Here is a 25,480-nt window from a genome sequence, read left to right on the forward strand (position 1 = left end):
GAATGCGTGAATTTTCCACGAATAATGCAGGGAAACGTTCCCCAGAGAAATCCGCGAATGTGTGAGTCCGCGAATCTGGAGAACGCGAATACGGGGGTCCACTGTAGCTTGGCTATAAAATTGTTTTGATAGTACATTATTCGTTGTTTTCAGGAAATGCACACATCAAAAAATTTTCTTCTTGAATGCATGGTACTGAGGTTGGTAAGTGCCATGCCTTTTTTCACCTATGGACCTTGTGACTACCACAGTCCTCTAATATATAGTATTTACTCAGGTACCCATGGATGTTACCGACAGTCATTAATTTATATTTACTCAGAACACTTCACAGAGTTCAGAAACAACACTTTGTTCCGACATGTAATACAAACCCTCGGTCCTTTACATAAAGAATTACTATTCAGCGCCAGCTGGACCGGTTGTAAGATTTACTAAACAAGGTAGTTCGGCAGTAACTGCTTGTCCGATGGTCGGGAGTCCCGCCCAACTGAAGGTAAACATACTATGTACTTTGCTTTCGACCGCCGTCGAGTGAAGACGTGTGCTCGCCTCTCTGCCCGCGTCTGTCGTGAGATTGTTACCAAAGCTGCTTACTTTTCTACCTGTTTCTTTAAGAATACTAGTGTGAATAAGTTTGTAAGTACTCTTTTTATTATTTTGTTCATTATTTTGTGGAATTGCATCGCTGAGACAACATGCAGTCCCACGAAGCGGAGAAGCCCCCTCGCCCACCATCCAACCAGAGAGTGTGCCCTGGAGTGGGAGGCCGAAGTGTGGGGCGTTTCGGTCCAGCGATGCCGTGGACCCTCATCTTAGGTGTACTAGGTGCTGAGGGCGTGAATGCTCTCGGGCCGTCCCTTGTGATGTGTGTGTCTCCTGGTCAGAGGAGCAGTGGGAGTTGTACGAGAAGAGGAGGAAACCGCATAGAGTTGCCAAGGTGTCATCGGAAAGCTCTCCCTTGACACCTCTGGTGACCGACACGTCATCTTCCTTTCTCCCACCTAGTCAACTCCCACGTATGGCTCTCTCCCCTTTGGGGGATGTGTCCCGCTCCGTCTCTCCCCTTTATTTGTCGAGCGCAGAGGAAGGAGCGGTACACCCCGACCTTGAGTTGTACTCAGGGTCTTCAGTCCGTTCAGGGTGGGATCCTTCCCCCTCAGAGCGAACAGGGAAACCCCCCCCCCCCCCCTTAACCTGACTGTTGCTTCTCCAGGTGTGTCTGCCTCCGCGGGTGGAAACCTCCAGCAGGTGTGGCAATCGTTGTGTCTTCCGGGCACTCCAAGTATCCAGGGGCTGATTCATCACCTGGCTGCAGCCCTGGTCACTCATGGGGTGAAGACGAGGACTACCACCAAAGTGTCAACACCAGGTTATGCCACACCTCCGCACCTGGTACAAGCCCCGCTGCTGTATGTGGCCTGGAAGGAGGTGGTTTCTCCACCGCCTGGGTTTGCTATCCTCACCCCGCCCCGCCCCCTGATTTCGAGTGCCCGAACAGCTCTCCTCTGGACCGTCCTCCTGTAGCTGTTGCCGTACCTGCTGTCTCCGTTCCTGCCCGTGGAAATGCTGCCGCTCCCGCAGGTCCCTCCGGACAGGTGGAGTTGGGCCATGTTGCTACCGCAACTGCCCCAGCTCCATCCTGGATGGAGGACCTGTCTGCTGTCCTGAAGAAGCTGGCGAAGAAGTCCAGGAAGAAGAGGAAGGTGTCGTCGTCTTCTCCATCGTCTTCATCGTCATCTTCTGCCGCCTCTTCCCCTTCGACTTCCAAGGCCCCCCAGCCGAGGAAGAAGGTGCCCCCCCCCTCAAGAAGTCTCGCTCAGAGACTTTCTAAGGGTCTGTCCCGCAGGTGGGACAGGTGGATCTTCCGCTGGTCCTCCCGTTTCTCTGGGAACGGGGCCCGTCTCTCCTTCCTCAGGGACGAAGATGACGGGGACCACTGGTACCTCTGCTCCCAGCTCCAGAGGTTCTGCCTCCTGACCGGGAACCGTCTCGGCCGCTCGTTTGCGAGCACCACTGAGTGTACGATCACCTACTGGTGATCGTGCAGCCAGGAACCAGATGGCTGAGTATACTCACCGTCAGGATCCAGGCACGGAGCGGAAGGTTGGCAAGAGTCGCTCAGGTGACTCTCGCCAGACTGGCGATCGCTCTTGCAGCGATCCCCTGGTTCCCAGGGTTGACGTGACGGTCCCACCAGACTGTTCACGTGTCAAGGCTAGACCTGGTACCGTGGTGCGTCGAGAGGATGGTGCTCGCTCTCACCGTGTCAGTGGACACTACCAGTCACCCGACCGTCGCTCCCACTGGGACTGGACGGCTCGCACGAATGGTAGCATCTCCCCTGACGGACGAGACCGACGCTACTGTCCTTGGTCCAGCTCTTTTCCGCACAGAGACTGCTGGTCCAGACCTGCAGCTCGGTGGGTTGGCGATCGCCTGCAGTCCTCCCAGCCCACTGGCTCTGCTGGTAGGGAGGCCAGGAGTGTCAGGTCTTCCTCACCTGTCCCTTCAACCTCCTCGGGCTACACTGGGAGGAGCGAGGCAAACAGGAGTGACTGCAAGGAGTGTGCTCCTTGTGGTCTCGCCACGAGAACTTACGATTTTGGCTCGGTCCTTGGACCTACCAGATCGTACGCTCAAGTGGTTGAAGGAGACCACGAGGGGTCTGGCGAGGTCCTTCCTCCTGAAGGAAGAGTGTCTCGAGAGGTGATCGGCCTGGATGGATCTGACGGTCCATCGCCTCAGGACACGATCACCTCTGAGATACAGAGGTCCTTTGCAGAGGTCATCACAACGACCTCGGGGAAGGATCGGTGGTTACTCCCTCCGACCCGCCTAAGAAGGAACCAAAGCGACGGTGGGCTTTCTCCAGTCCACCTTGGCCAACAGTGCTGGACCAGGTGAACGCTCTCGTCTCCAGACAGGAAGATTCACTCAGGTCCAGCAGGTCGGACAAGCTGCTTCCCCCTCCTCTGCCTCGCCAGTGGCGTTTCTACATGCCTTCGGTAGACCCGTTGCCGACCAAGCAGGTTGATCCGGAGATAGCTAGGCTAACTTTGGGGTGCCTCTTCATCACCTGCTATCCGAGAACCTCTGATTCTCACAGCAAGAGGCATTGGAATTTACTGCCATGGCAGCTTTCCAGGCTGTCTCCTGGCTGGATCTGTATTCCATCACAGTATCCAGAGTCGCAGCCTCCTTGGGAGCTATCGCTCCCGAGGAAGACTCAGTGTTCGGGAGACTGCCAGTCTGGAGGTAGGGTCATCTCCTACCTTGCCCACCAGACGGCCAACCTGGTTCTGAGAGGACGGGACTCAGTCGTGGCTCGGGTAACCAGGGCGGCCGGTCGAGAGGTAATGCTGGGTCTACGAAACAGACCGTTGCTGGGTTCCTCCTCTCTCTTCCCCAGAGAGATGGACATTGGTGGGAAAATGGAGAACTGAGGACAGTGACCGCCTAGTACACCAGGCAGTTTTGAAGACTTCTGGGCAGTTTCGATCAACTGCGGGCAGCGCCAGGAAAGACCCAGCCTTCCTCTTTCGTTTTGAGGAGTGAGCGTCAGCCCTCCTCCCAAGCCTCCTTCTCTTGCGGGAGAGCGGCTAAGCAGAAGGGGAAGAGAGGGAAACGCTATGGACGCCGTTCCCCCTCACCTGCTGCTGGAAGTGGGGCGGGGTTGCCTGGCGAGCCATTGGGCAACTTGGCAGCGCTACGGAGTCGAGACCTGGGTAGTGGATGTCCTTTGGGAGGGAAGCCTACTGCCCTTCGAGTCGAGGCCACCCCTCACTTCACGCCCAGTCCACCCTCAGATGTATGTCCCCGGTCCTGCTAGGGATGTAGCACTGAAACAAGAAGCCAAGACCATGCTGAGCAAAGTAGCTGTGGAGATCGTGCGAGATCAGTCACCGTGTTTCTACAGCCGACTTCATGGTGGAGAAGTCTATGGGGGGCTGGAGACTGGGATAGATCTCTCACTCTTGAACCGTTTCATTCACCAGACTCAGTTCACGATGGAAACAGCACGCTCAGTGCTCAATTCCATCAGGGAGAACGATTTCCAGCTTTTGGTGGACCTTAAGTATGTGTACTTTCAAATACCCGTCCACCAGTCCTCCAGGAAGTACCTCCGCTTTATCCTCAACGGGACGGTGTACCAATTCAGGGCACTTAGTTTCGGTCTCTCAATCGTCCCACAGGTGTTCATGCGAGTGTTCACTCTGGTGTCGGCTTGGGCCCATTCGGTCGGGATACGTCTGATGAGGTATCTCGACGATTGGCTGGTCCTGTCGAGCTCCAGCTTTCAGTTGCTACAGGACAGAGATCGACTCCTCGACTTATGCCGCAATCTGGGGATCATGGTAAATGTTGAGAACCCAGATCTCGAACCCAAGCAGAGGATAAGTACCTGGGCATGCTGATCGATACGGTACCAGCACGAGTCTTCCCCGCAGACTCGCGGATCAGGAACAGTCAGCTCAGCAGTGGCAAGTCGTGATCGGTCACCTGTCGTCACTAGAGAAGTTAGTTCCTTACGAACGTCTTCACCTGCGGTCATTCCAGTGGAGACTAAAGGAGTGCTGGTCACAGGCACGGGATCCACAATCCTTCCTGGTTCCTCTCACGGAGGAAGTGAGTGAGGACCTGGCCTGGTGACTAGCCGACAGGAACCTCTTAACCCTTTAACGCTGATTGGACGTATTAAACATCTATATAAATTGTCTGTCGGGTGCCGATTGGACGTATGGTACGTCGATATAAAAAAGTTTTTTAAAAATTCGCGGAAAAATAGTTATAGGCCTACTAGGCAAAAACTTTTGAATCACACGCCTTGGGGGATGCTGGGAGCTCATGGATCAAGGCGTTGTTTTGTTTACAATTGTTACCGAGGCTCGCAAGCGCGAATTTCTTTCTTCTCGCACTAAAAAGTATCAGCGACACATCTCAGAAATTATTTTGTCACGGTGACATAATTTTTGCACCATTTTATATTAGCCATTACATGTAGTATTATATATGAAAATGTGCGCAATTTCATGTAGAATACAACCAAAAATAACTCATGGTTGTAGCTTTTATCAGTTTTTAAATATTTTCATATAAATAACGAGAAGTGCCAAAATGTCAACCTTCGGTCAATTTTGACTCTACTGAAATGGTAAAAAAACGTAATTGTAAGCTATAACTCTTATATTCTAGTAATATTCAATCATTTACCTACATTTTGCAACAAATTGGAAGTCTCTAGCACAATATTTCGATTTATGGTGAATTTATGAAAAAAACTTTTTCCTTATGTCCGCGTGGTAACTCTTCCGAAAAAATCATAAATTATTTTGTACGATTGTCGTAATGTTTGCACCATTTTAAAATAGCCATTACATAAAGTTTTATTTATGGAAATGTGCACAATTTCATGTAGAATACAACTAAAAATAACCCATGGTTGTAGCTTTTATCGGTTTTGAAATATTTTCATATAAATAACAATGTGTCAAAATATTAACCTTCGGTCAACTTTGACTCGACCTAAATGGTAAAAAAACGCAATTGTAAGCTAAAACTCTTACATTCTAGTAATATTCAATCATTTACCTTTATTTTGCAAAAAATTGGAAGTCTCTAGCACAATATTTCGATTTATGGTGAATTTATGAAAAAAAAACATTTCCATACGTCCGCACGGTAACTCTTCCGAAAAAAATCATAAATTTTTTTGTTCCGACTGTCGTAATGTTTGCACCATTTTAAATTAGCCGTTACATAAAGTTTTATATATGAAAATGTGTGCAATTTCATTAAGAATACAACTAAAAACAACCCATGGTTGTAGCTTTTATCAGTTTTGAAATATTTTCATATAAATAACAATAAGTGCCAAAATTTCAACCTTCGGTCAACTTTGACTCGACCGAAATGGTCGAAAAACGCAATTGCAAGCTAAAACTTTACATTCTAGTAATATTCAATTATTTACCTTCATTTTGCAACAAATTGGAAGTCTCTAGCACAATATTTCGAATTATGGTGAATTTATGAAATAAACTTTTTCCTTACTTCCGCGTGGTAACTCTTCCGAAAAAATCATAAATTTTTTTGTCCAATTGTCGTAATGTTTGCACCATTTTAAATTAGCCGTTACATAAAGTTTTATATATGAAAATGTGCACAATTTTATGTAGAATACAACTATAAACAACCTATGGTTGTAGCTTTTATCAGTTTTGAAATATTTTCATATAAATAAAGATAAATAGAAAAAATTTGTCCTTCGGTCAACTTTAACTCGACAGAAATGGTCGAAAACTGCAATAGTAAGCTACAGCACTTACATTCTAGTAATATTCAATCAATTACCTTCATTTTGCAACAAACGGGAAGTCTCTAGCACAATATTTTGATTTATGGTGAATTTTTGAAAACGGCTTTTTTTTTTACATCCTCTCTTCACAAATTCATGCATCATTTTGTGATAATATTTTCTCTGTGTTGCCTTGATCGTTTTACAATGTGTTATACCAAAATGATCGCAATTTAGTGTACAATACAACAAAAAAAATTAGCTCGTTAGCTTTAACCATTTGGCTCACAGCGCCATTTGTATACACATATATATGAAATTTTTTTTTGCACTGTCATATATCCCAATATTTATGTATTATAATGATATTTTTTTCATTTCTGATGGTTGCATTCTAAACTTCAGGCAATGACAAAAAAAGGCGCCAATAATGAACTCTTAATCTTGAAAACTAAGCGTGCTGTGATTTTTTGAAAAAAACATTTTTTCTGCTTCGGCGCTCACTTGCGAACGCCGCTGGCATACGGGAGACGATTTTTAAAATACCGCTTCAGCATTTAAGAGTTAATTGGAGTGCCCCTGCGCACTCCCCCTCCGGAGATGCTTCTGTTCTCAGACGCATCAACTGAGGGTTGGGGCGCACACTTTGAAGAGTTGCTGGTTGCAGGAGTGTGGAACTATCACGACAGGTACCTTCACATCTACTTTCTGGAACTCAAGGCTGCGTTCCTGGCACTCCAAGAGTTCCAGGAATGACTGATGGGACACTCAGTGGTGTTGATGAGCGATAACACCACGGAAGTGGCATATGTCAACAAACGGGGGCCTAGTGTCCCTCCCCTTGCGTCAACAAACGGGGGCCTAATGTCCCTCCCGTTGCATCAGTTGATGATGCAGTTACATGAGTGGGCCATAGCTCACTTGGTAGAGCTGTCAGCCAGATACATTCCATGCAAGAGGAATGTAATGGCAGACAAGGTCAGCCGCCAGAATCAGGTGATTTGGACCGAATGGTCTCTACACCCAGACGTGGCGGAAAGGTTCTTCGACCTATGGGGGAGTCCAGTAGCGGATCTGTTCGCCACCCGGCACAACAAAAAACTTCAGGTTTTCCTCTCAGTTGTGCCGGACCCATGGGCAGCTGCAGAGGATGCGTTCCAAACCTGGATGATTCTGGTGGCACCCAAATATCCTCAGGCCATTTGGTATCCGGACCTGCTGGCTCTCTTCTCGGAGGCACTGCGAGAGATAATCCATGGCACAACCTGCTGTGCCAACTGCATGTAGAATGGTACCACCAGGCAGTTCATTTCCTGTGTCTTCACGGCTGGCAGTTATCCACCATCTCTTGCGAGTGAGAGGTTTTTCTCGCTGAGCAGCAACAGAGATGGCTGGTTACCTCAGACAGTCCTCTGCAGCAGTATACCAGGGAAAGTGGTCCGTCTTCTATGGTTGGTGTTGAAGATGGTGTCTCTCTCCGCTCAGAGCCACTCTTCAGCAGGTAGCGGATTTCCTCATCTTTCTTCACCGAGAGAAGCAGGCAAAGGCTGCAGAGCTGCCCGGCCCTAGTCCTTTAACTGCTAGGAGTCGATATGGATCTGACCCTCAAGACCATCTTTCTGCTGGCCTTGGCATTGGCGAAAAGAGTAGGAGAACTCCACGGTCGTTCGATGTTAAACAATCGAGGGGATGGGGATCAGTACGCTCGATTTCGTCCCGGATTTCGTAGCGAAGACTCGGAACCCTTCTGTCCCTGACACCAGGTTCGAGCCCTTGATGATCCCCTCCATGGAAGATTTCACCAATAATGATGCGGATGAGATGCTGCTTTGTCCTGTGAGGGTGCTACGGCGCTATCTGAAGAAAACTTGATACCTCAGGCCTGAGTGTTGACGCCTCTTCGTTAGCACTGGGGTGACCAAGAAAGAAGTGTCCAAGAACACTGTTTCTTTCTGGCTTCGTGAGGTAATCCGGAAAGCGTACGACTCCGACAGGAGTGCTGACACCAGTACCTTTTGTCCGAGAGCCCACAAAGTCAGAGGCATTGGTCCAACCCTTGCATTCCGCAAGAACTTGTCCGTGGCACAGATACTGAAGGCAGGGTTTTGGGCCAACCAGACCACCTTCACCTCCTTTCACCTTTGGGATATTGCCCACAGGTCCTTGGACACTTTTTCCTTGGGACCTGCGGTGGCTGCTCAACAAGTTGTGTAGCTTACCCAGCTCCTTTACAGGACAAGGTAGCATCTTGTCCTTGTGAGACTGCATGAATGGAGAGTGAATGAGTGTGACTGGTTTCTCTTCCTCCTCTTTTTCTTCCCTCTCCCTGCGGGCAGAGGGTAGCAGCCGTCACCACGCTGGACAGTACGACGATGCAGGTAAGCTACGTAACTGAGCTCCATTCTATCCCTTTCATTGGGTTAGAAACTTTTATCCGTCCCTTCCCTAGCAGGGGGGGGAAGCGGACACCAGTAAGAGACAAACCCAATACTTTATATTTGGCTCTTACATAGGACCTAGTTCTCTTGCTTGCTATTCTGCTATTCATAAGAGGTACGCTCGCCTCCCTCTTATGAATTGGTCCAGAGGTGTGACTATTGATTTTGCAGTGCCACTCTGATCAGTTGGACAGGGGCTAGGTTACCCCCCTTTGCTCATATGACCAGGGAGGGAATCCAGGTCAGGCAAACACCAGTCTCTTCACTAGACTCAGAAAATGTTTTTTTTTCCTAAGTATACAGACCTAAGTATACAGACCTGAGGTTCTTTACATATAGTCCCATCTCATGCCACCCCTCACTCTGTTCCTGGGCCTAAAGCAAAATGATATGTTTACCTCCAGTCAGGGGGGACTCCTGAACCATCGGACAAGAAGTTACTGCCGAACTACCTTGCTAGTAAATCTTACGACCGGTCCAGCTGTGCTGAATTGTAATTCCTTATGTAAAGGACCTCAGGTTTATATAGTTAGGAAAAATATAATTTACTTCCAAAAATTGATATCAAAATACCTTAGATGAACCTGAAAACTGACCAATGGTGCTTGGGAAAACAATCGGCAACTACAAACCAAGATGGTGTATCCATTGCTGGAGCAGAAAATATGGAAGGAAGTGTAATTCCTTATAGAACAGCAGAATTAAATGCTGATTGGTCGTTTCAGCAGGTCACATCACCTCAAGCATATGTAATTGTTCTCTTACACTGTAGCAAGCACACTGTTGGAGAATTGTTGGAGAATGATAAATGTGGCTTTAGATAAAATTGCTTAGTTATGAACACTCAGAACAAGCCAAAACTGTAAACTTAGGTCTAATAGTAGCCTATAATAACCTATAATTAAGGTCACTACTTACAACCTGGATAACTGAAAGTATGTCATATGTTAGGATATCTAATCCAACAACTTAAGATGAAGGCTACTGCTAGGCCACTGTCAGACTGGCTTATCGTCATATCATAGTCCGTGTTTATTTGCAGATAGTATCTACAATTTGCCCTTACCTTGGTGAATTATGTATTTTTTTTCTTTGGTATCCAGTTAAACATTACTTATATGGGATTTCTGTCACGAATGTGTACAGTAGTTACTAGATATGATGAAGAAGTTGTAACTATTCTTTCTTTACCTGGCTCCATATTTGTTTATGTTTAATATACGTATGATGGTATTTCACATTAAAACAAATGTGGTTAAGTAGGAATGGTAAGATTTGAATAAATGCTGATACAGTATGACTAACTTGCCGATTTCATTATATTCTCCAGGAATCATCAAGAACAAAACAACCGAAAGAATAACATAGGTTTAGCTTTGGTTGGAATTACTGGAGGGGCAGCTGTCGTGCTGAGTGTCATTGCTGCACCTTTTGTGACACCAGCTTTAAGGAAGGTGAGAAGATATGTTGAAGCAAATGTTTCAGTAATTCAGCTCCAGTTGTCATTGTTCCCACACAAGAAATTTGTCAATATCATTTCATAAGTACATTGTTGCAGCTATCTTGAGAAAATTGCTACTTCAGAATCTAATATACATAACTTTACCAATGCCTTTGTAATTACTTTGTGCATGTATCAAAAATATTTTTCCTTCTTTCTCTTTGTTATTTTGTTTTAAACCATCAAAGTTAATTTTATTGCACGACGTGGCATCTTGCCCAATGGATAGTTGGTGAGGTTAGTACCACGGGGAGTGGGTCTGTCAGTTGTCACACGTGGATGGGGAGGGAGTTTGGTATAATGGGCTTGTTGCTGGGCTGGTAGAGGACAGTGTAGTATTTGTTCCTACACAGTATACAAACCATCAGTCCTTTACAACAGGAACTACCTTCAGCGATGCTAGAAACAACCACTAGACTTTTATAGCAAGGTAGTTCTGTAGTTGAACTACTGCCTGGGTGGGATAGTTCTCCCCATCCGAGTATACGCATACCACTTCACTTGCAGCTGTCGTTGGCTTTGGACGTGTATCACATCGCTCTCTGCTCAACTGTTGCTAGTATTTCCCATCCATTTCCACGGTGAGATCTTTCCGTATTTTCAGTGTGTGAATCAGTATCCTGTGTACGTTTGCTGTTGACTGTGTTTCAAGTACAACATGTAGACCCGTGATTATGTTAGGCCTGCATCTAAGCCCTCCCTCCCCTAGCACGTGTGCCTTGGGGTGGCCGGTAAGAAGTGCAGCAATTGTAGATCAAAATGTGGATGTCAATCCTCATGTTCTTTGCACATCTTGCAGAGGGCAGGATTGCAATCCAGAATTGACTTGCAATGAGTGTGTTTCTTGGTCCCCTGTGCAATGGGTAAAGTTTGTGGGGAGGAAACATTACTGGTGGAAGGGCACCAAAACACTGTTGGAGGGTTTCGACAACTCCCTCTGTGCCAGACCCTTCATCCTTGTTCCTGTCTCCCAGCAAGCTTCCCCGGTTTGCTCGCTCTTCTACGGAGGAGGCCTTCTCTTCTCCCTTTTTGTCCGACAGTTGAGTGATGAGGATGGAGAGGAGCCAGGTTCAAGACAATCTCGGTACGGAGGCCTCAGGTCACTCCGAGGAAGTTGAATCCCTTGGTGCGACAAGGGCCCCGCCCCAATCTGAATAGCCCTTCTTCAGGTATGACAAAGGAGCAGCCATCGGATCTCACAGTAGCATGGCATTTTCTAAGCCTAGCGGGAACCACTACCACCTCCCTCCCCACTGCTATGTTTGCTACGATCCCGTATGTGGTGTACTGCCACCATCTGACTAATACAACTCCGTTGGCGGTAACAGGAACTGTTGCGCACCTTCTGGCATCGAGTCGTGGCATCTTCCCCTCCGGGGTTTATGACACCTCCAACCATCATCACTGTGTCTGCTGTTCCAGAGGGCCCTATTGCTCATGCTGAAGCAATGACAATAGTGGATCCCCCCCTAACCCCGTGGTTGCTCCAGCTCCTGTTATCCAGGCAGCCCCTGTTCCTAATTCGCAACTTCCCTCCTGGATGAAGGACTTCATTGCAATCCTCAAGAAGGTAACAAAGGAGTCGAAGAAGAGGTTTCCTAGAGTGTCGTTCATCATCTTCCTCTTCGTTATCTGCTGCTTTGTCATCTCCTCCTTCCAAGGCCTCTCGGTGTTAGAAGAAGAAGGTCGCCTGTCCTCCTCCTAAGAGGTCTCGTCATTAGTCTTCTTGTGATCTGCTTCCCTCCTCGGAAGAAGCAGAGGGCTCTTTTGCACCTGCGGGTGGAGGTACCGGTCTGCAGGCCCCCATTAGACCTTTGGAACCGAGAGCCAAAGGATTGATACTTAGGTAACTGCTCCCTCCACTAGTTTGAAGAAGCATATTTCTAAGACTAGTGCTGTGCCAGGGCCTCGGTCTGACTGAGATGCCCTGAATGTACAGTCCTCTACGGAGGCTCTCGCATCCCAAGCTGCTAAAAGAGGTTCCATTGAAAGCTTTACAGACAAGTCCTACTACTTTAAGCTTATGCCTTTGGCTCGGTTGTTGGACTCGAGGACATATGTCGGGGTAGTGAGAGATGGACCCTAGGGGTCTGGTGAGGTGCTCCCCCCTGAGGGGAGGATAGATCAGGAAGACTGCACCTTCAAAGGACTCGAGGGTCTGTTACCACTGAGATGCGGACACCCCCGAGATACAGTAATACTTCAGTCTTACGTGATTCGAGTTGTGCATATTCACAATAGCGCGCACTTTTCATTGGAACCTAATTAATCATCGTATGCGAGTATTTTACAGACGTGAATGCAAACACAAGTTTTGAAAATGAAGAAATCCTACAAAAGTGTTTTAATTATTTTATGTAATTTGTAAGTTTTCAAGCTTTTATGTGTAAATTAAATAACATTAAATAATAAAAAAATAGTAATTCTCTCTCTCTCTCTCCTCTCTCTCTCGCTCTCTCTCTCTCTCTCTCTCTCTCTCCTCTCTCTCTCTCTCTCTCTCTCTCTCTCTCTCTCTCTTTCTGAGACAAGAGAGTTGTTTTGGTAGATGCAGTATGTACTATGTTATTAAGATTTTCAAATAAAAATAATAATATAACTGTAATTACAAAATTCGTATGTGATAGCATTGTAAACAATAACCTTTCCATTTCACTTTTAAGTAAGAACAGCTCTTCTCTATCTCTCTCTCTTACTGAGATGAGAGAATTTTTATGGTACATCTACTAATGTTTATTAATATTTTTAAATAATAATAATAATAATAATATAATAGTAATATAACTGTAATGACAAAATGATACATATGAAGAATTCTCTCATTTTTTTTGTTTTTTACTCCGCCAGAAGTTTGAAGTCAAGATTTTTTACTCCACCAGAAGTTTGAAGCCCAGAGCTATCAAATATGTCAAGTAATGTGACAGAAGGGAGAGGGTTGCTGATTAGCAGTTGATGATTTTTTACATAATTCTCTCTCTCTGTCTTCATACATATGTAATTTCATGCAGTTCTATATTTTTACCTTACTACTTATGTAAAGACGATCTCTCTCTCTCTCTCTCTCTCTCTCTCTCTCTCTCTCTCTCTCTCTCTCTCTCTCTCTCTCTCTCTCTCTCTCTCTCTCTCTCTCTCTCTCTCTCTCTTAGTTAGCAACATAACTAAGAATTGTATTAGTCCAAATAAAAAGCACTGTTTTTCATGAAGAAAGAGTAAGAGACAGAATAAAGAATTTCTTAAAAGTGGTTGAGAAGACTTCTATAAATAGATTGGTCAGTTGGAAGGGGGGAAAGTAAAGAGAACTACTGTATGTATAAAACTTCACACACCTACATTTTTACCAACCATTGATGTATTTTTTTTTTAAGGGTAATGTATTAAGCTAACTTTTAAATGAAATTACAGTAACTTTAATTTAAAAGTTAGCTTAATGTTTAGGGAGCATGATTAGCGTCATATTTAGTGTTCAAACTCTAGAAGTATGCATTTATTAGCATTTTTAGAGACCGTGCCAAACTTGAGAAAATTTCCTTTGCATGAGGAGGTCTTGAATGTAACCTCACATAAGTTTGTGATATTACTGTATAGAGGATGTTTGCAGAGATCAAAGCACTGATTCGTCAGCATAATGATCTGGGGAAGTACCTACTGCTTCATCAGCAGACCGTCCTCCTCAACTGGAGTCTGTGGGGTCTGAAGAAGGAATCCAAGGCCTCAGTAGGACTGCCGTGGTCTTCTCTTCCCAATGGAGTCCTCGACCAGGTGGACGATCGTCTCCGGACAAGGACAAGAGAATATCTTCAGGTTGAACTGTTTGGACAAGTTGCTTCCTCCTCCTCTACCTCGCCAGAAGCAATTCTATCAACCTTTGGGGATGTCATCGGTAGCTAAGCAGGTTGACCCGAGTCTAGTTCGCTTAGACCCCGGTCTCTTGCCGCAACAACTGACTGCAGAGCCTGTCTCCCTCTTGCAGCAGGAAGCAGCAACCCTGGATAGGTCCTTTACGGAGGCCAAGATAGCAGTCTCCTCGGGCTATGTTCCCTGGGGAGGATTCTGCCTTTGCAAGACTATGCCAGTCTGGAGGCAGGGCAATTTCCTACCTAGCTCACCAGACGTCAGACTTCTGGGCTAACTAGTCCATAATAGGAGAGAGACTAACTTGACTTGCCTGACCAGGACTGGGACCCAAGTCCGCCATGACCCTAAGGAATGGACCGCTGCTGGGTTCCTCCTCTCTCTTTCCTAGAAAGATGGTGGACTCTCTCTTTCCTAGAAAGATGGTGGATGCTGCTGTAGACATGTGAAGGGTTGACAATAATGAAAGCCTTTCCCAGAGGCAGTGACGAGGTCATCAGTACCTTTGCGTGTTGTTGCGGCCCGACCTTCGGGTCAGGCTACCTCTCCCTCTTTGCTCACAATCGGCCCTTCCAGCCCTCCTCTTCCACAGGAAAGGCAGGCAAGGGTAGCAAAGTGAAGAAGAAAGGAAAACATTAGGGGCGGTGTTCCATTTCAGCTGCTGCCATCAGTAGGGGGTTGCTTGTTGTGCCATTGGCAACTTGGCTGATACGGAGCTGAGACCTGGGTATTGGATATCCTTCAGGAGGGTTATCTACTCCCCTTCGAGTCTCTGCCTCCCCTCACCAATCTCCCAGTCCATCTCCGGGCTTACATCCTCGATTTGTCAAAGGACATAACACTCAAGGAAGAAGTGCAAGCCATGCTGACCAAGAGAGCGATAGAAGTCATCTCAGATCAGTCCCCAGGCTTTTACAGCCGCATCATTCTCGTAGATAAAGCTTCGGGGGGGTTGGAGACCAGTCATAGATCTCGCTCCCTTGAACCGATTCGTTCACGAGGCTCGGTTCACAATGGAGACAGCACGTTTAGTGCTGGCTTTTGTGAGGGAGAATGACCTCATGCTGACAGTGGATCTGAAGGATGTGTATTTCCAAATACCCATCCTTCAGTCCTCTCAGAAGTGCCTTAGCTTTTTCCTCCGGGGGGGGGGGGGGGGGGGGGGGGTATAGGGGGGGGGGGGGGGGGGGGGGGGGGGGGGGGGGGGGATGTATTTCAGTTCAAGGCACTTTATTTTGGGCTCTCAACCACTCCTCAGGTGTTCATGAGAGTGTTCAACCTTGTCTCGGCTTGGGCCCATTCGCAGGGGATATGTCTGTTGAGGTACCTTGACGATTGGTTATTCCTGGCGAGCTCCAGCTTGCAGTTGCTTCAGGAAAGGGATCAACTTCTTGAGTTTTGCCCAAGCAGAGGATAAAGAACCTGGGCACTGACCAATATAGTTGTTCCTGTTTCGACAGGAACAACCAGTGTGGCAATGGCAAGTCGTAATCGGTCACCTGTCTTCCTTAGAGGAGCTGGTCCCTCACGGACATCTCCACCTACATTCTCTTCAATGGAGAATGAGGAAAAGACTGGTCCCAGTCTCAAGACCCTCAATCCTTCCTCTTTCCTTTATCAGAAGAGGTGAGGAGGGACTTGGAGTAGTGACTGGACGACAGGTACCTCTCAGTAAGAGTACCCCTGTATACTCCCCCTTCCAACATGCTTCTGTATTCGGATATATTGACTGAGGGATGGTGCGCACACCTTGAGGAGGGCACTCCATGGTGCTTGTGACTGACAACATGGCAGTGGCATATGTCAACAAGCAGGGTGCCTTGTTTCTCTTCAGCTCCATCAGTTGACAATATAGGTAACCATGGGCGGCTGCAGAAGACGCATTCCAACACCCGTGGGACAACCTTGACGTCTACACCTTCCCTCTATTCTGTCTAATTCACAAGGTGATCAGTAAAGTGCTGACTACCCTGAATCTCGGAATGATTCTGGTAGCTCCCTGGCTTCAGGCCGTTTGGTATCCCACTTCTCTTCAAGTCAGAGAGAGAGCTACCTCAATGGCACAGTCTCCTGGGCCAACCAACGTAGAGCAGTACCATCAGGCAGTGCAGACCCTGGCTCTTCACGCTTGGAGGTTATCCACCATCTCTTGCAGTCGCAAGGCACACCACGCTGCAACAGAGGTGTCCGGATACCTCAGGAAATCTTCTGCAGCTGTATACCAGGGGAAGTAGGCAATCTTCTGTGGTTGTTGGTGTCATCGAAGGAGTATCTCTGGTCGGAGCCACTCTTCAGCAGCTCGCGGCTCTCTTAGTCTTCCTTTGCCGGGAGAAACTTCTCTCTGTTTCAGCAGTAAAGATCTATTGAGCCGCCCTCAGCTTAGTTGCAGCTAAAAAGGAGTCGATATCTCATCATCCCTGGAGATGTGTCTCTTGTTGAAAAATTTCGAGAGGTCTTGCCTACCCAGGGATCTCAGGCCCTAAGGAGTCTGATTCGCGATCCTTACAAACCTTTACAAGAGTCGTTAGACAGGGATCTGACACTCAAGACCATCTTCCTGCTTGCCCTGGCATCTTCGAACAGAATAGGCGAACTACATGGAAGTTCTTGCAATATGAAACACTCTTAGGGGATGGTGATCATTTATGCTCTATTTCATTCCAGACTTTGTACTGAAGACTCAAAACCTTTCTGTCCCTGATACCAGGTTCGAGTCCTTTATGATCCCCTCTCTTGAGGACTTTGTAGACGATGCGGATGAGATACTGCTGTGTCCTGTTAGATTGCTGTGGTGCTACTTGAGGAGGACTTGACACCTCTGGCCTGAATGTTGATGACTCTTCGTTAGCACTGGGTTGTCCAAGAAGGAAGGGTCCTAAAACACAATTTCCTTCTGGCTTTGTGAGGTGATACAAAGGGCGTACTCGACTACTAGAGTAGACGACACCGATACCCCCAGACCAAATCTGTCTCTACATCAAGTACTGAAGGCAGGGGTGTGGTCGAGACAGACCACCTTCACCTCCTACCTCTGGGATATTGCACTAAAGTCCTTGGATACTTTTTCCTTAGGACCTGTGGTGGCTGCTCAGCAAGTTGTGTAAGCTTACCTGGCTCATGTAATGGGACAGATTAGTATTTCGCCTTAGATGTACGATTGTGGATGAGAGTATGAATGTGGATGACTGGATCACTTCTTCATCCTTCTCTTCCTTTGGGCAGAGAGCAGAATGGCCGTCACATATTGGAACTGGCTATGATGCAGGTATGTGACGTAATGGAGTTTATCCATTCTTTTGTCATAAACAACAGAAGCATCCGCTTTACTTTTGCAAGGGGAGCAAAACGGGTCCCAGACAATTAGGCAAACCCTGACATTGTTGGAATGCTCAGCAGGTGCCAAGTGATGCATCATGGCAGGATGCTTCCCAGTACTTGATCCAGTTGGCCCAATTGCCGCCCAACTGTGCTTAGTTAGGTGAGCTGTGGGCTCATTTTCTTCACCCAAACATTGGTCGGGGACTTAACAACACAGCGAGCTGTTCAAGCCGATAATAATGTTGACGTCCTTGTAGCCCTCAACTAGCCGCTGTGGCTGCACATCTTCCAGATGAGACCACCATTCAGCACATTTTGCAGTTATCATGTGGTCGGTTGTTACTGTAAGCTTGGTGTAGACTTCATCGACTAACAGCTGGTCATGGTTTTCAACATCACCTATACATAGCGTTACAAGTTCGTCACACCGGAAGTCTCTGCATTCGGTTTGCATTAGTATCTGACTAACGCGGCGGCTTCCCTTGATGTTGTGCGAGATGCCAGAGATGCTGCAGCACTGCAGTCGAGGAACGTCACACTGGTGTCGGCTGTGTTGCAGGATTCTATAAGAGAAGAGATTTTCATGTTTGTAATGTTAAAGCCCAAGAAATTAGGGCAATAGCCACTTCTTTGGCTTTCAAAACTAATTTATCTGTTTTGTCAATTGTACAATCTGTATTTTGGAGATGTAAATCTGTTTTTGCTTATTTTTACTTGCATGATGTTGAAACACTCTATGATAACTGTAGTGCATTAGGACCTTCAGCTGGCATGGTATTGGAAAAGGAAGGATAGGAGAATATGCTGTTCTCTATCCACTCGCCTTGACATTGGTCGTCAAGTTTTTTTGGGAAGCTTGGCGGTACTACTATGTACCCAGAGTACCCACCAATCTTGTTTTTTATGGATGGGTAATGGTATTTGTATTTAATTGATGTTCAGGTAACTTGAATTTCTGGTTGTTATGTCAGGGCAAGGGCTTTTGTTTATTGTTATGCTTTGGCAACCACCAGAGCACTCTTTGGTTGTAAAGCACCCCACTAAAGCAGAGGCAACACCTGACTTTACTGTCATGCCATTACAGGTCAAGAGGAGCTCTGACCAGAGGCAGTATCTTCCTGCTGTAGCTCCCTCACCAAGTAATGGTACAACAAGCATTTTATCAATGCTAGCTAATTTAATATTATAAATTCATCTCCATTACTGAGTGCTTTTAAATGGTATATATATGTCCATGCTGTCCCACCTTCTACCAATTTGGGATTCAGCTATGTAGTTATTTGGTAAGTTACTTATATAAAAATGACAACATGCTAAAATGAAATTTTATATATGTATACTTACCAAGTATACATGAACAGAGCCCGCCCTCCTCCCCTCTCATGGACATAGAGCATAAACGAATTGAGCTCCTCAGCTATGTTGTACCTATGCTTCCTGGAAGTAGGTGGGGTTAGTTACCTATACCAAAAACAAAAGAATCACAACCGCAAATTGCAAATCTAAGCAGCTGCAAAAGTTAGAAATTTATAGCTATGTAGTTACTTGGTAAGTATGTAAAAAATTTAATTTTATCATGATGTCATTTTTCTTTTAACAGGTATGTTTACCGTATGTACCAGCTACCACAGAGCAAGTGAATAACGTCTTGAGAGCATTAAGGGGCCGCAGTGGGCGCTTAGTTGATCTTGGCAGTGGTGATGGCCGAATTGTGAGTAAATACTGTGGTGCTTTCAAGTTTTTTCATAAAATTTAGATCTTGTTTAATAAGAAATTCCCATTAATTTTGGATGAAGTTTAGATTGCCTTACTGCAGATAGCCTTTTGCTGGTTATCATCTAAGGGTCTGTGACATTTATGATAACTTGAATTATGACTTTTTGTTCTAATGTTAAAGTCCTCTTGGGCCTCAGCAAGGCTCATTTGGCCGACAGCCAGTGGGGGACAGGTCCCAGTGCCTAAGACACGTGACCAGTGTGTCGCTGCTGATAACCAGATTTTGGCATTACGTAATACTTAACTGGTTAATGGTCCTGATAACCGGAAATCAGCGTATTTCAGTGCTAGACCAGCGCCTTAAAACTGGATCACCAATAGCTGACTGTATTTACAAACCCTTGTGGGTGGGACCTCTTACAAGACAATCATAAATTTTACCAAGTTATACATGCTCCCTTGAAGTCAAGATCACATCTAGCTCGTGAGCTGCATGCTTCTTAATTTTTGCCAGTCTTAAAGTTGCCATTAGTGAATTTATGGGCTATAGAAGTAAAGTAATACCCCTATGGAGGTTGGAAGTGGAGAATGAGAGGTTGAGGGTAGAGTGTGAGGAGCTGAAGAGCGAGTTAGAGGAAATGAGAGGAATGCTAAGGAGTGCGAAAGTGGAAATGAAAGAAGAGGTGAAATGAGTGGAAGAGAGTGGTTTAGAAAATGGACGAAAAATTTGGGGTAATGATGAATGCAGTGCAAGAGATGATGTAGGAAATGATGAAGGGATTCATGGGAGAGGGAGCTGTAGGAGGTAGGTCTATTGGGTCTTGTGACAGGCCAGGAGTGGTAAAGAAAGTGAAAGAGCGAGTGGATGAGAGTACGAGTGACGAAGGTAATTTGGTTGTGATAGGTAAGAGAAAGAAGGGTAAGACACAGGATAAGGATAAACCTGAGGACAAGAATAAGAAGGGGGCTGAGGAAAAGAAGAAGACTAAGGGAAAGAAGGTTAGTACGGGTGACGGACAGGATGAGACTAGGACTGAATACATTGGGGGAAGGGCTGAGAGTGATTTAGATAGTGGTGAGTGGAAACAGGTTGGTAGAAAGAAGGGTAAGAAGAGCGTAGTAAGGAGTATGGACGTGAGTATGGAAGTGGATTTGCTGTATTTGGAAGAGGGAAAGAAGGGTCAGAATGGAAGTAGTGAAAGTGAGAGTGAGAGTGAGCAGGCTGTGTATATGAGAGAGGTACCCCGATGTGCACAATACAAGGAATATAGTTGTAGGGACATAAGGGACTTTTTTAAGGAATATGAGAAGTATTGTGAGGCTAAGTATGGGGATAAATAGAGAGTCTGGGCAAGAGAGTTAGGTAGCTTTTTGAAGGATTTTTGTTGAGTATGTACAGGGTAATGATGAGTGTAGGGAATGTAACGTATGGTGCTCCTGCCTCTTTGGAGGGTGCGCCAGTAATTTCTGGTGCTCCTGCCTCTTTGGAGGCTGCGCCAGTAATTTCTGGTGCTCCTGCCTCTTCGGAGGCTGCGCCAGTGATTTCTGGTGCTCCTGCTTCTTCAGAGGCAGTGCCATTTGATTCTGACACTCCTGCCTCTTTGGAGGCAGTGCTTGTGGTTTCTGGCACTCTTGCTTCTATGGAAGCAAGAGCCAGTGATTTGTGGTACTCCTGCTGTAAATGGTGCTTCTGATGCTTTGGAGGATGTACCAATGTCCAACCCTCACACTCTTCCTCAGGCGGCATCAGCTTTGTCTGATGTTCCTGAGACTGATAACCCTCTAAAAAGGAAGGCAGCCTTAAACAATCGGCCTCCTTCCAGAAAAAAAGAGCAAGGTAGTAAGCTGAAAGCTCTTAAAAGGGGCAATAATTTAACAGCCTCTAAAGGAAAGTAGATTTCATTAATTTTTTTCCAGTGGAACTGTCAGGGATTAAGAGCTTAAATGGGAAGAATTAGGGCTGCTCATATCAGAAGTGTTTCCTGTTTGTATAGCTCTGCAGGAGACCATGATTGGTAATAATATGTGCCCCAGCCCACGAGAGTATACATCCTATCACTCCACCTATAAATCAAATACGTGTATTGGCAGCCATGGTAGCATCGCTTTGTATGTTCAAAATGACACCCCACAAAATCCTATTAGTATCCAATCAGCATTGCAAGTGATAGATGTGCAGATCCATTTGCAAAGAAAATATACAGTATGCTCTCTCTATCTACCACCTAACGAAGTCTTCGCCATCAATGAATTCAAGTCTCTTATTCAACATTTACCACGTCCTTTTGTTATTTTGGGTGAAATGAATAGCAGAAACCCTCTCTGGGGTGACATCGTCACCAATCAATGAGGAAGGTGCTTAGGTTCCATAATAGAAGATGAAAATGTGGGGATCCTCAACTCTGGGGAGTCTACATATTTATATGTTCAAACAGGCACGTTATCAGCAATTGATTTATCTATATTTACTGATGACTGCCTTATTGACTTTAATTGGAGAGCTATAAATGATAGATTTACCAGTGACCATTTCCCAATAGTGGTGAGTTTAGCATCAAGCCCTCCATCTTCAAGGCTACCTAAATGGAACATTGGTAAAGCTGATTGGGCAACATTCCAGGAGCGCAGCTCAATAGATGACTCTGCTGATGACTTTCCCTGTGTAGATGATGCTCTTGACTTTTTGAATACAATAATGTTTTCGGCTGGTCTTCAATCTATGCCTAGGACTTCGGGCATATTTATCCGCCGGCCAGTTCCCTGGTGGACTCGTAAATGCCAGGAATCACACAGAACTATGAGATCTGCTTTCACCAGATATTGCAGACAAAAATGAGAATATTACCGTGTTGAATTTCGAAAAGCAAGAGCTCATTTTTGCATGGAAATCAAAAAAGCACAAAAAGAATCTTGGACGATCTTCATATCTTCACTAAATTCAAAAACTCCTCTCACTCTAGTTTGGAAGAGAGTTAGAAAAATAGCAGGCAAGTTCACTCCTTGTCAACCTCCAGTTATCAAGATGAATGGTTGTGAGGTAGCAGACCCCAGTTAGTGGCAAATGAGTTTGCTAATCATTTTGCTAATGTTGCTAAAAAAAAATTATGATAGACCCTATTCAGCGCAAAGATGGATAATGGAACAGGTCGAAATTGATTTTAATACATTAAGACGATGCTCCTTTTACTATAGAGAGAATTTGTATCGGCCTTGAATAAATGCAATGAATCAGCTCTTGGACTGGATGATATAACATATTCAATGATTAAGCATACCCATGAAAATACCACTTTTCATATTGAGCCTTATTAACAGAATTTACCGAGAACATATCTTCCCCAAGCTTTGGGAGAAGTTAAAAATACTGCCATTCATGAAACCTGGAAAAGATCCATTCAAGACAGAAAATTATCATCCTATTGCATTGACATCTTGTTTGTGTAAGATCATGGAAAAAATGGTGAATAGTACACGCTTGATGTACTTGGAAAGGGGTAAATATCTGTCACCTGCTCAATGTGGTTTTAGAAGTATGCACTCCACAACTGATGTATTGGTACAAATGGAATCTTCAATATGTAAAGCTTTTGCCGACAAGCAGCATCACATCACTGTTTTCTTTGATCTAGAGAGTGCTTATGATACAACATGGAGATATGGCATTTTGAGGGTCTTTTGTGAATGTAACCTGAGAGGCAATTTGCCCCTCTTTATTAAGGGGGCCGGCCGGAACCCTTATATATGGGGGTATAGGGCGAAAAATGCAGTCATGAAAAAATTCATGGAGTTTCATATGGCAATTGAGAATACGCATACGAAATATTTAGTCAAAATTCCTCTTACTTTTAGTTACAGGGTAATTAGTAAACATAACTCAATAAGCCTAAAACATTCATCCGTACAAGAAAATGCGATATTTCTTCTGTTATCGTAAATTTTGATAATTATTGTCAAAGAAATTGAGATATGGCATCTGTAGAGATTCCGTGAGTCGCGGAGGGGAGTATGAGAGTATCCCATGATTCAGTGCGAGCACAGACTTCAAGTAGCCTACACGTTCGAGTTTCTACTCTGACATTCGCTTGCTTGTACATGTGTTTATCTATGTTTTGGCAAGAATTTCATCGTGCCAATGAGGAAAAGACAAGGAAAACATCTCGCTAACATAAAGACGAAGAAAATTCGCACTAATATGATTACTGAATGTCATAATACGTATATGCTATATTAGCATAGTTAGTGGAGAGAGGGAGGGTTGCGTAGTAAGTAAACGCCCCCGTCTTGCCTGAAGCACACGTCACACTGTCCCCCAGGCTACGATCTTTGAGCAAAGGGATCTTAATTTATGATAAATAACATAGTTTGGTTTATTAATACCCAAAAAGGAATATGAAATTCATAATAATCATGATTTATTAACATTGTCTTTGTAAAAAGAGAGTACAACTTCGAATTTCACCTCTTGACTTTCTCTTGCATTTACGTTTGCTTATCTTTGTTTCGGCAAGAGTTTCATCATGCCAAAACGGAAAATACTAGGAAAACATCTAGCTAACATACAGAAGAAGAAAATTCGCTGTAATAAGCCGAGTTAGTGAAGGAGAGAGAGAGAGTTGCGTAGAAAGGAGTGCCCCATCTTGCCTGACGCAGTGCCCCAAGCTACGATATATGAGCAAAGGGATCATCATTTATAATTAAATTATGATAAATAAAATAGTTTTGGTTTATTAATACACAAAAAAGAAATATACATTCATAATAATCATTATTTATTAACATTGTCGTTATAAAAATACGAAGAAAAACTTTGAACGCCCGTATCTCAAAACTATATAGTTATTGACCTTCAAAATCTATCTTCTCACTTAGTTTTAAAGCTATAACGATGGAATTTGGTATATAACTCAGAAAGACATTATAGAACAATCAAATGAAGCCCTTTTTTCCAATTTTTGTTTCTTCTTTTTTTTTATAAATTTTGTTTTCCTAATTTATAGGGTTTATTTTTTTACCATAATGAAAAATTCATATCTAGCAAAAAAATTACTTTTAGAAAAAAAACTCCTCATTCAATTGGAGGTCTACATCAGGTCTATATATGGTAGTAATCCCAGGTCTTAATATTAAATATCAAGGGAGGAGATAGAATTTGAAAAATTTTTATTTTTGGGATAAATCGCCCTGGCGTCACAAAACCGAAGGTCAGAGGCAAAAATCATGTGTGGTTTGGAGATGTTCCAAGTCACCTTATTAAGTGGTATGAATATCAAAGTCCTGTCCTTAAAGAATGGCATTAGCCGGCCGGCCCCCTTAAGGCTTTTTTAAAAAATAGGTTATTTCTGGTTCAGGTTGGAAAAACAATGTCAGATGTATTCAATCAAGAAGGAGTACTACAAGGAAGTGTTTCAAGTGTAACCTTGTTTGCCTTGGTAATCAATGGGGTTTCCAAAATAATTCCCCCAGATATAACATACTATACCCTTTTTGTTGACGACCTGTCGATTTCCTTTGCAGCATCAAAGATACCAGTGGCTGAACACTGCCGCCTTCAGCTCTGCATTGATAATATAGTAAAGTGGGCTGAGGTTAAAGGTTTTAGATTTTCTGACAGTAAAACAGTAACTATGCACTTTTGTTGTATAAGGGGATTCCACCCTGATCCAGATCTATTCATCCATAGGCAGAGAATTCCATGTGTTGGTGAAACAAGGTTTCTTGGTTTGATTTTTGATAGCAAGCTGACCTGGATTCTACATCTGAAATATATTAAGGAAAAATGCTTGAAAGCAATGAATCTGCTGAAAGTCTTGTCTCACACTTCGTGGAGTGCAGACGTACACTTCTGCGAAGCCAAATAGCCTTAAAAAGGGATTTTGACGTAGGAAAAATCTATTTCTGGGCTCAGCCGTGTCGCCCAGTGAAATAGGTTCCTTCAGCACTATTTCTAAGGTAAAATATTGCTATAATACCAGAGAACTGCTAAATTGGACCTGCCAGAATATTCCGGCTCGCTCACCTTCATTAAAAGGTGTCGGTATAGTTCTGGGGCGAGTGAAACCCACTAACACGGCACCCTCTCCAATTAGCCTCTCCCACATCAAAAACCCCTAAGAAAAGGGGAGCCGTCCTACGGTTCATCATGGAGGAATACGGTTGTGTACAGGAGCATTTAAATCATCTCCCGCCAAGAGCATGCTTGTAGATGCTGATGAGGTGCCACTAGATCTACATTACAAGCGTCTGCTGGTTTGGAGCTGGTATAGATTCCAGAGGCTACCCAAGTCTTAACCAGCATTTGTATGAGAAACAAAAGGCATTGGCAGTTTTATGAAAATCACCCCAAGCAACCTCATCCATTCT

General features: G+C 44.8%; 1 protein-coding gene across 4 annotated transcripts in view; it reads left to right on the top strand.

Moving 5' to 3' along the window:
* The window catches only part of LOC135226604 (ATP synthase subunit C lysine N-methyltransferase-like), a 99,275-nt gene that overhangs the window by 43,419 nt on the left and 30,376 nt on the right, over positions 1-25,480 (top strand). For all 4 annotated transcript variants that reach the window (XM_064266331.1, XM_064266322.1, XM_064266314.1 and 1 more), the window contains exons 3-4: positions 10,067-10,190; positions 19,005-19,115. In XM_064266331.1, the coding sequence (XP_064122401.1) occupies positions 10,067-10,190; positions 19,005-19,115 (235 nt within the window). The remainder of the gene's footprint in view (positions 1-10,066; positions 10,191-19,004; positions 19,116-25,480) is intronic.

This window comes from Macrobrachium nipponense, chromosome 20 (assembly GCF_015104395.2).
Source record: "Macrobrachium nipponense isolate FS-2020 chromosome 20, ASM1510439v2, whole genome shotgun sequence".
NCBI classification, from domain to species: Eukaryota; Metazoa; Arthropoda; class Malacostraca; order Decapoda; family Palaemonidae; genus Macrobrachium; species Macrobrachium nipponense.